Source organism: Ranitomeya variabilis, chromosome 4, assembly GCF_051348905.1.
Source record: "Ranitomeya variabilis isolate aRanVar5 chromosome 4, aRanVar5.hap1, whole genome shotgun sequence".
NCBI lineage: Eukaryota > Metazoa > Chordata > Amphibia > Anura > Dendrobatidae > Ranitomeya > Ranitomeya variabilis.
The window spans coordinates 258,117,963-258,131,797 of record NC_135235.1 but is presented as its reverse complement, the minus strand read 5'-3'; the positions used below and the strand labels follow the sequence as shown (position 1 = coordinate 258,131,797).

Genomic DNA, 13,835 nt, shown 5'->3' with positions numbered 1-13,835 from the left:
AAACGACCCACGATTAACTTTCACATAGCTGACTGGTGCAGACAGCCATAATCTTTCCAAGACGTTATATTTTTTTTGTTTACTATGGGCCTAAGCAGTAAAAGGTAGGTAATTGTTACCTGCCTGCTGTGCCCGGCGCTGGTCTCTGCTGCCACGGAGTTGTCAAACCCCGCTCCTCTTCAGTAGCTTCTGCTGACATCACATCGACAGAGCAGCGGCTTCTCTTCTGCCGTTATGGGGCGTGGCTGACGCCATGTTAATTGACAGCCAGCTCCCCGCTTCCTCACTGCAGTGATCCAGCGGTCAATCAGTATGATGTTGACAATCACGCTCCATCAACAGAGCGGAAGAATAAGAGCTGCTCTGTTGACATGACGTCAGTGGGAGCCGCTGAATCGCTGGCGGTCACAGTGTGTGACTGCTGTGAGCTGACACCGGGTACAACAGGCAGATAGCTGTCTCTATTAGCAACTACCTGCCTAGGTAAAAAAAATAAAATAATAGTCCTGAACAACCCCTTTAGGAACACATAGAAATGAAGTGTCGTTACGTGGTACCCACTAATGAAGAATGGCAATCCCTCCTGTCCTCTGCTTCTGTACAAGACCCTCAGTGGTGAGCGCCATACCCCACGTGTGAGCGATCCTTTGGTACTTACCTTATTAAAGTAATCATTGTCAAATGAGATCTTGGCAGTTCCTGACTGTCGAATGCCGGATCCATAATCTGGAGCTTCTTCATCACCTGAGAAGCAGTGATTAAAATAATGAGAAGTTTAGAAGAGCCTTTTCCTAAGACAGATGAGCTGAACCTTACAGGAGACTCGTGCTGCCGGTGGTCGGCTCTAGTGAGGTCTTGACCTGTCAATCATGCCGAGCTGGAATGAGCGGCCCCCGTGACTCGTCCCTGCTTGCTGGTAGTCTGTACAATATAAAAGCAACCGGACTATTGGTACTTACCAGCAATTGCTTGCACGGCAACACGCAGGAACCCACGTACGTCCCCCTTCTCGCTCACTATGGCCACCCGATGGACCAAGGGGACGGGGAAAAGCAGATTACTGAGATAGACAAACGCTCTGGAAGAGAAACCAAGGAGGGTGCTGCGTTACATAACTGCGCGGCATTACCGCCTAGTCACAGGTCACTTCTCTCTGTCAGGATCTGAGAACACGTCGTCTGCATCCACCCAGAAATGATGAGTGACAGATGTGATAGACAGTACCAGACGATGGAGGTCGGAACTAGACACTACGTCATACACCATGGATCCACGCTCACCTACTCAGACGGCGAGGGGTTAAAGGGAACGGAAAGAAACCAAAATGAAAATGAAATCAGGTTACAAACGGAATCAGAACCGAAAGCATAAAAGGATTAATCAGCCGTATTATAACCACACTGCAAACGCAAAATACAAAGAAAAGGAAGTAGCTGCAAAGGAATCGTAAAGTGTTAAAATAAAAAACAACTACTGTGTTCCGGACCTCAAATGTCTCTAGGAAGGAGGGGTGTCCAGAGGAGGCGAGGGGCAGGAATCGGCAGTGCTGGATTCACCCAGGAACTGGCCATCAATACCAATATACCCTGGGCTCCAATTCCTAGTCATTTTCAAGATCTCTGCTTACTGACAGTGAATTGCAATGTTCACTATTCATGCAGCCACTGCTGCAGAGATTCTGATCTTTGCGGCTACTGTGCGATTACAGACAGTATTTTTCACCAGTCTCTCTGAAAAAAAGTAGCAGCATGGAGGTCATTACACAAAAGTACTGAGCAGTGTGGCTGTGAATCCAGCTCTGGGGTCAAATAAACACTTACTAGAAAGCAGCCAAACAGGTTTTGGTTGGTCTGTGCGTCTCTCTATACTCAGCGGCATAGACTTCAACATGAAGCCCTAAGATGATCCCTCAGTGAGCTAACAGGGCATCTTATTTTCATCAAGCCTGATTTTAGCAGTTTTTCAGAGTAAAAAATTAGATCAGGGGGTAAAGGGAGGAAAGAAGTGTCTTATAGATGGAGAATGAAGCAGATATTTTACAAAGGTTTCTTATATTCACTTGTGCTATTGACTTAGTTGAAACCATAACGACTGACTCGGCTTACAGACAATTTTTTTTAGACTAGTTACATTGCTATAAACCCAAGGCGAGAAATAGGTATCGGTCAGAAAGGGTTTGTATTCATTGGCAGCAAGCAGATATCTAATTTTAAGTCATTAAAACAAACTTTATTAAAAAAATTAACAATTATTATGTCTTGGATTTTAAATGTGATAACTAAGTAGCATAGTAGTTTTACCTGCAGCCCAATGTAAATGCTATTATCACAAAAACCCATAGAAAAAGTATAAAACTATATGTATAGAGTTGTATCTGCAATTTAGAATACACAACAGGATTATATCACAGGTATTCGAAAAAGCTAATTTAAATATTAGACTACCCCTTTAAGGCACTAGCACATTTAGTGGTGTTGGAGGGAGTTGCAGTAAAACATGAGTTACTAAGTCCCGCCTATGAGGAGTGCAGAAGATCTAAGCTGATATAGTGGTGTGGGACGGAGCTGCGGTAAAACATGAGTTACTAAGTCCCGCCTATGAGGAGCGCAGACAACCTAAGCTGATGTAGTGGTGTGGGAGGGAGTTATGGTAAGCCATGAGTTACTAAGTGCCACCCATGAGGAGTGCAGACGATCTAAGCTGATGGAATGGAGTGGTGTGGTAGGGAGTTATGGAAAGCCATGAGTTACTAAGTCCCGCCTATGAGGAGTGCAGATGATCTAAACTGATGTGGTGGTGGAGGGAGCTGCAGTAACACATGAGTTACTAAGTCCCGCCTATGAGGAGTGCAGACGATCTAAGCTGATGGAATTGAGTGGTGAGGGAGTTATGGTAAGCCATGAGTTACTAAGTCCCGCCTATGAGGAGTGCAGACGATCTAAGCTGATGTACTTGTGTGGGAGGGAGTTATGGTAAACCATGAGTTACTAAATTCCGCCCATAAGGAGCAAGGACAACCCAAACTTTTAAACAGTGCTCCTTTTCCATCCATCTGGGATCCCACCCATAGCCAGGGACAAGAGGAAAGGAACAGAAGTATTAGCAGCGAGGTTGGTGAGGAAATGGCAACACAAAACAAACTACAAACCAAGGAAAAAAGTAAAATATGCTTTGTTTTCCTTTTTCTTTGAAAAAAAAAAAAAGTAAGCTAAAAAAAAAATTAATGAAAATCAGGTGATGACCCGGTCACACTTCCTTAGCATTCCTGCGTCTGACAACCTATGATAGGCACAGAAAGGACAAGTTCTCACATTTACCCACCGGACAGGGGAGGAAATCAACAGCAGAAAACTTTTATGGCAGTTAAATTCAGTATAAAGTTTTCAAGTTTCTGAAATTGTAGCAATCTCTTATGGCCACCCTAATCATACTACAATGACCCCAAAGTACCAGTGTAAATCAGTTCTGTCCTCTATGTCCCTCCCCTCGAGGGTCTTCCCAGCCTCTGAGCAGAGGGGACACTTCTAGGTACCCAAAAAGTTCTCCCAAAACTGCTCAGGGGTGGCACCTTCTTTTCTTACCTCCTGGCTTTGGCACCATAAGGCGCCATTTGTTAGCGCAATTGGGGTCATTACTTCAACTTTGATACATTATCTAGATTTCTAATGTGAAAGGATCTGAGATCGGGGGACGTCCCCTTTAATAAATATATACAATGATTTAGTCTGGATTTAGATAAAGGTATTCAATGAGAGCATCGTCTATTGTGGTCAAAGGATGACACTAGGGTTAAGAACAAGAGAGGATGATGAGGGTTCTCCTGCTGCACACAGTCCGGACATTTATACCTCCGTGGTCTTGATTTTTTTTTTTATTTGGTTTTCCACTATTTTTTATTTCGACTAGTTCCTGTGTGACTGCAGATAAAGTGCTGTTAGGATCAATGTGAAGAACTTTATCCTTTCCTACCAAATCCTTGCGCAACCTCACCAACCTTCCTACTAAAATGAACCATGGGGACCGGTCATAAAACGGGTCGTGCCCATCGCTGAAGAGATCAGATCCTTCCTCATTCCCCACATCTGAGCCGGTGTCATCTACAAATGGCTCATCGTCGAAATCCTCCATCTGGTCCTGCTGCTCGTCCGCCAGCTCGGTGATGTCAGAGTCGGCTGTTGAAAAGGTGGGGGATGGGGTGCGGTCTGCCAGCCGCTCGTTGACGCAGCCGTGGAATATGGGAGAACTAGACATTTGCAATGGAAGAGTAGTTATCATAACCCAAAGGCACTGGCACAGGAGGATGGGGGATGGGAGGGCAGCGGGGCTCATACACTCCATACATCACCATTGAAACAAAGCATAAATAAAAAATTTTTTTAAAAAGGCGCAAAACCGGAGGGGGAGAGAAATAAGCAAAGAGAGTGGCCAGGAGACAAGCGAGGAGCAAATCAAAAAGTAACGTATGGGGGCAGCGGGGGTGCAAAATGCACAGGGCAGTACACAACAGGAAGAATATACAACAAATACTATATTATCAGGAGCAAAAATAACAGGAGCAGAAAGCTGAGCAATGGGGGTTTTGTATACAACCAGGCCCAGCACAAGGTAATGGGGCCCATGACCGCAAAATGTGTGATTCTTGTGTCTGTAAGTTATCATAGAGGAGTCCAGATGTTCTGCTAGAGCCACCAGGAGAAAGCCAATCAGGAGAACTGACCGGCCTGAAGCCTGAGGCTGCACTACTGAGATTCTGATGACGACACGTCCCCCCGATTCCTGATGAATGGCCATGAATGCTTTGTGTGGAGCCAAATACTGATGTAGGCGATGATCTGACCCCACGGCACGTCCCCCTGATTCCTGATGATGAATGGCCATGAATGCCTTGTGTGGAGCCAAATACTGATGTAGGCGATGATCTGACCCCACGACACGTCCCCCTGATTCCTGATGATGAATGGCCATGAATGCCTTGTGTGGAGCCAAATACTGATGTAGGCGATGATCTGACCCCACGACACGTCCCCGATATCTGATGAACGGCCATGAATGCCTCGTGTGGAGCCAAATACTGATGTAGGCGATGATCTGACCCCACGACACATCCCCGATATCTGATGAATGGCCATGAATGCCTCGTGTGGAGCCAAATACTGATGTAGGCGATGATCTGACCCCATGACACGTCCCCCTGATTCCTGATGAATGGCCATGAATACCTTGTGTGGAGCCAAATACTGATGTAGGCGATGATCTGACCCCCCTCGACACGTCCCCCTGATATCTGATTAATGGCCATGAATGCCTTGTGTGGAGCCAAATACTGATGTAGGCGATGATCTGACCCCACGACACGTCCCCCTGATTCCTGATGAATGGCCATGAATGCCTTGTGTGGAGCCAAATACTGATGTAGGCGATGATCTGACCCCACGACACGTCCCCCTGATTCCTGATGAATGGCCATGAATGCCTTGTGTGGAGCTAAATACTGATGTAGGCGATGATCTGACCCCACGACAAGTCCCCCTGATTCCTGATGAATGGCCATGAATGCCTTGTGTGGAGCCAAATACTGATGTAGGCGATGATCTGACCCCACGACACGTCCCCCTGATTCCTGATGAATGGCCATGAATGCCTTGTGTGGAGCCAAATACTGATGTAGGCGATGATCTGACCCCATGACACGTCCCCCTGATTCCTGATGAATGGCCATGAATGCCTTGTGTGGAGCCAATACTGATGTAGGCGATGATCTGACCCCACGACACGTCCCCCTGATTCCTGATGAATGGCCATGAATGCCTTGTGTGGAGCCAAATACTGATGTAGGCGATGATCTGACCCCACGACACGTCCCCCTGATTCCTGATGAATGGCCATGAATGCCTTGTGTGGAGCCAAATACTGATGTAGGCGATGATCTGACCCCATAACACGTCCCCCTGATTCCTGATGAATGGCCATGAATGCCTTGTGTGGAGCCAAATACTGATGTAGGCGATGATCTGACCCCACTGAAGCGCGGCCCATCTCCCGGTGGTGCAGCCTTAGATTTGAGGCCTGAAACTTCAGACGATTTCTGCAGACACGTTTTACATACTTTGTGGATTTATTGAAATCTCTGAGAAAAACATTAAATTGAGCCAGGTGAAAAGTCATCCGAGCACAGAAGGAATGAGCCCAAATTACTAAAAATCAGAGAAGCGGCATATTGTGGTTCACAGAGGGGGTCCGGAGGGGAAGAAGCCCCTCAATGACGTCTATAGGCCGTAATACACTGTTATTGTGTAATGTGATAAGACCAATGACAGACATACGGAGGGGGAGACTCATCTCTTTATGCCAGAAGGGTGGAGTTAAAGTTGCAATAATTTTGGGCCTGAATTATAAAAACAGGGCAATCTTACTGAATTGGCCACACGGCATATAAAAATGGCATAGCGCCCCCTCTGACCGCTGTCACATACTGTACACACGGCAGAGTTATGTGGTCGCCATGTGTGTTACCTGGATTACAGGCTCAGCATGGCGCAGATGTCACTGACACATCCATTATTCCACTAGGAACCAAGAATATAAGCGGGAGTGATACAAAACCAATGGAAGATGGAGAACAGCGGCCGTGTACGAGGCTCGCACCCGCGGAGGAACCCACCTGCCGACAAGCTTGAACCAGTGGAAGCGATCGTAGAAGGGGTCACCGCCGCTCAGCACCGCGTCAGGCTCGTCTTGGACGTTAGACGCCATTTCTCCCGCTCGGTCGTACATTTCTCGCATCTGTTCTAGTCGTAACCTATGGGAGCAGATGTGTTAGATTAGAAAGGACAGCGATTGTGGCGCCATCACGAGGGACTGACGCTACGATCTGCAGCATGCGCGGTTTCTGAGATCCACTTGCTGTCAGTGAATGGAGGCAATCACACATTCACAGACACGTGGAGACGTCCACTCCGGTGCAAATAGGGTTAATCTGACTCCGCTCACTCCTGCATCGGAGGTGGGCAGGCAGAGACGTCACGTGCACCGATATCCGCTAATAAGTCTAATAGACGCTTACGTCCCCTCCATTATAGCAATGTGCAATCAGACAAGACGATGGTGCAAGTTACTGAGACCGCAGGGGTTAATCTGCCAGATGAAGAGTTTTCTGAATGATAAAACAGCATTTTTATTGTTTTTCATCCACAGCTCTACTTGTCAGTTGAACGAGGTCGCAATACCAGACACAGCCACAAACAAGAGAGGCGCTGCTGTTTGCACATTACTTGCAGAGACGTTTTCTGGAGAATCCCTCTAAGCCCTATGATAGCAGATCTGTGGTGTCTTGCCTGAGCTTTTCCAGTGACCAGTAATGTGTGGCTCCATTTTTCAGGTCTTGCACTTCCACAGCCACCACGGTACGGGGGAAGGGTTGATCTTCAGGTATTTTCTCGGAGTCAGGAGGAAGCAGCTCCGGAGGAAGCGGCGAGTACAATGTATCAGTCAGCAGCACAAACTGGAACTGTACCTAATGGGTAGACAGGGAAGAAATGGTTAAACCGCAGAATGTTTCTCTCTTTAGGCTATGTGCACACGTAGGAAATGTGGTGCAGAATTTTCTGCACTAAATCTGCATCTCCTGGCAGAATCCGCAGGTGCGGTTTTGATGCGTTTTTTATGCGGTTTTTGTGCGGAATTGATGCGGTTTTTGTGCGGAATTGATGCGGATTTTGTGTAGTTTTTACCACTGTGGATTTCTATTAATGGAGGGTGCAGAAACGCACAAAAGAAGTGACATGCACTTCTTTGAAATCTGCAGCGTTTCCGCACGGACTTTTCTGCACCATCTGCACAGCTTTTTTTTTTTTCACATTGATTTACACTGTACTGTAAATCACAGTGCAGATCTGCAGCGTTTCTGCAGCAGAAAAATCTGCTGCAGATCTGCACTAAATCTGCATTGTGTGCACACAGCTTTAAGAGGCCTCCAGGATCCCTGATGAAGGTCCAAGGAGCTCCTCACCTTCTTCTTCAGCTCCACACTGATGGCGTTGGCTTCCTTCAGGTACACGGCATTCCCCCACAGCAGGTCCCGGAGAGATGTGAACTGATGGTGCTTCCACTTCTTGAAAGCCCACTGGGCAAGTTCATACTCATGCTGTGTCCAGGGAACTGCACAGAGATCAAAGAGTTACAGCCAAGGGGCATCTAAAGGCATCGGCTGCACAGAGGCGCTGCCCAGGGGACGGCACGCTCCATAGTGTCCAATGGTCTCAGCAGCCACCATACAGGAGGGTGTAACAGGCCTAATTGTATGGACCAATGCTAGATACATAAGAGTGTCAGCAGCCACCACTAGGGGGAGCTCCCTGTATACAGATACATGATAAGATCCTGTCTGCAGCCACCACTAGGAGGGGAGCTCCCTGTATCCAGAGATACATGATAAGATCCTGTCTGCAGCCACCACTAGGGGGAGCTCCCTGTATACAGAGATACATGATAAGATCCTGTCTGCAGCCACCACTAGGGGGAGCTCCCTGTATACAGAGATACATGATAAGATCCTGTCTGCAGCCACCACTAGGGGGATCTCCCTGTATACAGAGATACATGATAAGATCCTGTCTGCAGCCACCACTAGGGGGAGCTCCCTGTATACAGAGATACATGATAAGATCCTGTCTGCAGCCACCACTAGGGGGAGCTCCCTGTATACAGAGATACATGATAAGATCCTGTCTGCAGCCACCACTAGGGGGAGCTCCCTGTATACAGAGATACATGATAAGATCCTGTCTGCAGCCACCACTAGGGGGAGCTCCCTGTATACAGAGATACATGATAAGATCCTGTCTGCAGCCACCACTAGGGGGAGCTCCCTGTATACAGAGATACATGATAAGATCCTGTCTGCAGCCACCACTAGGGGGAGCTCCCTGTATACAGAGATACATGATAAGATCCTGTCTGCAGCCACCACTAGGGGGAGCTCCCTGTATACAGAGATACATGATAAGATCCTGTCTGCAGCCACCACTAGGGGGAGCTCCCTGTATACAGAGATACATGATAAGATCCTGTCTGCAGCCACCACTAGGGGGAGCTCCCTGTATACAGAGATACATGATAAGATCCTGTCTGCAGCCACCACTAGGGGGAGCTCCCTGTATACAGAGATACATGATAAGATCCTGTCTGCAGCCACCACTAGGGGGAGCTCCCTGTATACAGAGATACATGATAAGATCCTGTCTGCAGCCACCATTAGGGGGAGCTCCCTGTATTCAGTAATACACTCTTGTCCTGCAGTTTAGCTCCAATCACTCACTTCTATGTGCTCTGGCTGTGGTGGGGCAATATGAGCAATATTTATCCCACCCATTCTGGAATTTCCTCGCTGGAAAAACAAGGACTCTTACCCTCCTCTTCCTCTTCATCCTCTTCCTCGGTGGTGTCAGCTGTCAGTGACCGGGTCTCCACTTGCTTTTGCAGAGCCAGTAGTTTGCTTTCATAATCCTATAGATGGAGAGACAGGACGCATAGGAAAGGAAAGAACACGTATAGTGGGGGCCAGGGACCACCACGAATGGTGACATCTCTGTACAGCACTACAGTATATGTTAAGCATCAGTAGGCATTTACATGAGTTTCTCACAAAATTAGAATATCATCAAAAAGTTCATTTATTTCAGTTCTTCAATACAACTGATTGTGGAGACTTTGCACTAGACCTCCAGCAGCTTGGATTGTGGCCTCTCCACTCTTCCTCCAGACTCTGGGACCTCGATTTCCAAGTGAAATGCACAATTTACTTTCATCTGAACACAACACTTTGGACCACTGACAACAGTCCAGTTCTTCTTCTCCTTGGCCCAGGTAAGAAGCTTCTGGCATTGGCTATTGGCCATGAGCGGCTTGACACAAGGAATGTGACACTTGTAGTCCATGTCCTGGATACGTCTCTGTGTGGTGGCTCTTGAAGCAATGACTCCAGCAGCAGTCCACTCCTTGTGAATCTCCCCAAATTTCTAAATGGCCTTTTCTTGACAATCCTTTCCAGGCTGCGGTTATCCCAGTTGCTCGTGCACCTTTTTCTACCACACTTTTTCCTTCCACTCCACTTTCCATTAATATGCTTGGATACAGCACTGTGTGAACAGCGGCTTCTTTAGCAATGACCTTTTGTGGCTTCCCCTCCTTGTGGAGTGTGTCAATGACGCCTTCTAGACATCTGTCAGGTCAGCAGTCTTCCCCATGATTGTGGAGCTACTGGAACAGACTAAGGGACCTTTATAAACACTTAGAAAGCCTTTGCAGGGGTTTTTTGTTAATTATTCTAATTTACTGAGATGACGACTTTGGGGTCTTCATTGGCTGTAAGCCATAATCATCAACATTAACAGAAATAAACACATGACATAGATCACTCTGTGTGTAATGACTATATAATATATGAGATTCACTTTTTGCATTGAAGAACTGAAATTTTCTTTTTGATGATATTCTAATTTTGGGAGAAGCATCTGTATATGTAATATATATATATATGGCCAGAGATGACGATGCAGTAATGATTAGTATAGAAGACAAAAAAAGCGCAAATAGGGTCTTATCCTCAGGACTGCTCTTAAAGAATTATGAGAGAACTGCTCACCTGATGGTGCAAAGTAAAGGCGTTTAATTTGTCAGCTGCTGCAGATCCACAGGTCGGCGCTGCGACCTCTTAGAGACGTTATAATAGATGAATGTGGATAAAATCTGTGCTGCTGTGACAAATAATGAATCCAGATATAGTTGTAAGGTGTTCGGGTGGTTTATTCAACGCGTTTCGAAGCTCATGGCTTCTTCTTCAGGAAGTTTCCACACAAAGTTATCTTTGTGTGGAAACTTCCTGAAGAAGAAGCCATGAGCTTCGAAACGCGTTGAATAAACCACCCGAACACCTTACAACTATATCTGGATTCATTATTTGTCACAGCAGCGCAGATTTTATCCACATTCATCTATTATAACGATGCAGTAATGATACCAGACTGATGAAGGGCGGATTCTTAATTCCAGGACACAGAGCGCATCTTATAGGTTCAGCACCATACATGTAATGACAGGCCGTACGGCAGGGGTGACCGGGGCACGTAGGGGTTAGTGCCCTGATCCCGTAAGCTCTTATGTCACAGAATAGAAGAGTTCACAGCAGGGCTGGACGGACATGAGGGATAAGCCGCGGATTAGGAAACACCCGCCATCTACGGCTGATGGAAAACTATTAGCTTTCCTCCTAATTCTATTTCTATGAATAGATGTTTGTATGGCGGGTGGACGGAGGCAGCGGAGGAGACACACAGCCCGTGACTCCTTTGTGAGACACTGAATTCTGCTGCAACTGCAAGAGAAGAGTCACTGTATAATACTGCATCTGCGACAGGTGCCACAACAGTTTACTTGCAGGTGCAAAACGGAGTCATTTCTCTGTATGGAAAAATGAAGGCCATGTATAGTCATGTGTTCGAGGCTGTAATCTGATACTTCAGTTATTCATTTTGCAGTGTGAATGGGGAAGAGGAGAAACAAGATTTTCCTTTGCCTGATAAAGACTGTAGTTTTGAAAAAAAAATTAAAAATGCCACTCTGGTCTGAACGGTGGTCTAAAGACGAGTATAAAACTGGTGACCGATCAGGAGACCCTTACTGATCATACACAGAATCTGATAGCGCTCCGGGGTGCCCTCTGCTGGCAGTGATAACACAATGCACCTGACTATATGGATGTGTGTTCACTTCTACAGTCATGGACAAAAATTTTGAGAATGAGACAAATATTAATTATTCCAAAGTCTACTGCTTCATTTTTTCTAATGGCAATTTGCATATACTCCTGAATGTCAGAGTGATCAGCTTAACAGCAATTACTGTACTTGGAAAGTCAATATTTGCCCAGAAAATGAACTTTAACCCCCAAAACACATTTCAACATCATTGCAGTCCTGCCTTAAAAGGAGCAGCTAACATCGTTTTAGTGATTGATCCATTAACACAGGTGTGGGTGTTGATGAGGACAGGGCTGGCGATCAATCAGTCATGATTAACCCCTTAGTGACAGAGCCAATTTGGTACTTAATGACCGAGCCAATTTTTACAATTCTGACCAGTGTCACTTTATGAGGTTATAACTCTGGAACGCTTTATCGGATCCCGCTGATTCTGAGATTGTTTTTTCGTGACATGTTGTACTTCAAGTTAGTGGTAACATTTCTTCGATATTACTTGCGATTATTTATGAAAAAAATGGAAATATGGCGAAAATTTTTAAAATTTTGCAATTTTCAAACTTTGTATTTTTATGCCCTTAAATCAGAGAGATATGTCACAAAAAATAGTTAATAAATAACATTTCTCACATGTCTACTTTACATCAGCACAATTTTGGAAACAATTTTTTTTTTTGTTAGGGAGTTATAAGGGTTAAAAGTTGACCAGCAATTTCTCATTTTTACAACACCATGTTTTTTTTAGGGACCACATCACCTTTGAAGTGATTTTGAGGGGTCTATATGATAGAAAATAACCAAGTGTGACACCATTCTAAAAACTGCACCCCTCAAGCTGCTCAAAACCACATTCAAGAAGTTTATTAACCCTTTACGTACTTCACAGGAACTAAAACAATGTGGAAGAAAAAAATGAACATTTTACTTTTTTTTGCAAACATTTTACTTCAGAACCATTTTTTTTAATTTTCACAAGTGTAAAAACAGAAATTTAACCACAAATTTTGTTGTGCAATTTTTCCTGAGTACACCGATACCCCATATGTGGAGGTAAACCACTGTTTGGGCGCACCGCAGAGCTTGGAAGTGAAGGAGCACCGTTTGACTGTTTCAATGCAGAATTGGCTGGAATTGAGATCGGACGCCATGTCGCGTTTGGAGAGCCCCTAATGTGCCTAAACAGTGGAAACCCCCCACAAGTGACACCATTTTGGAAACTAGACCCCCCCAAGGAACTTATCTAGATGTGTGGTGAGCACTTTGAACCCCCAAGTGCTTCACAGAAGTTTATAACGTAGAGCCGTGAAAATAAAAAATCGCATTTGTTTTCACAAAAATGATTTTTTCGCCCACAAATTCTTATTTTCACAAGGGTAAAAGGAGAAATTAGACCACAAAAGTTGTTGTGCAATTTCTCCTGAGTACGTCGATACCCCATATGTGGAGGTAAACCACTGTTTGGGCGCACCGCAGAGCTTGGAAGTGAAGGAGCACCGTTTGACTTTTTCAATGCAGAATTGGCTGGAATTGAGATCGGACGCCATGTCACGTTTGGAGAGTCCCTGATGTGCCTAAACAGTGGAAACCCCCCACAAGTGATACCATTTTGGAAACTAGACACCTTAAGGAACTTATCTAGATGTGTGGTGAGCACTTTGAACCCCCAAGTGCTTCACAGAAGTTTATAACGTAGAGCCGTGAAAATAAAAAATCTCATTTTTTCTACAAAAATGATCTTTTTGCCCCCAAATTTTTATTTTCACAAGGGTAACAGGAGAAATTAGGCCACAAAAGTTGTTGTGCAATTTCTCCTGAGTACGTCGATACCCCATATATGGGGGTAAACCACTGTTTGGGCGCACCGCAGAGCTTGGAAGAGAAGGAGTGTCGTTTTACTTTTTCAATGTAGAATTGGCTGGAATTGAGATCGGACGCCATGTCACGTTTGGAGAGCCGCTGATGTGCCTAAACAGTAGAGACCCCCCACATATGACACCATTTTGGAAACTAGACCCCTTAAGGAACTTATCTAGATGTGTGGTGAGCACTTTAAACCCCCAGGTGCTTCACAGAAGTTTA

The 13,835-nt window shown here is 45.5% G+C and overlaps 1 protein-coding gene across 1 annotated transcript in view; it reads right to left on the bottom strand.

Moving 5' to 3' along the window:
• Positions 1 to 13,835, bottom strand: part of KIF1B (kinesin family member 1B) — a 141,602-nt gene that overhangs the window by 31,073 nt on the left and 96,694 nt on the right. Inside the window, exons 23-29 of the mRNA XM_077249654.1 lie at positions 9,408 to 9,504; positions 8,009 to 8,157; positions 7,335 to 7,513; positions 6,662 to 6,799; positions 3,995 to 4,243; positions 960 to 1,078; positions 659 to 744 (exon numbers count right to left, since the gene is read on the bottom strand). Of these exons, the coding sequence (XP_077105769.1) occupies positions 659 to 744; positions 960 to 1,078; positions 3,995 to 4,243; positions 6,662 to 6,799; positions 7,335 to 7,513; positions 8,009 to 8,157; positions 9,408 to 9,504 (1,017 nt within the window). The remainder of the gene's footprint in view (positions 1 to 658; positions 745 to 959; positions 1,079 to 3,994; positions 4,244 to 6,661; positions 6,800 to 7,334; positions 7,514 to 8,008; positions 8,158 to 9,407; positions 9,505 to 13,835) is intronic.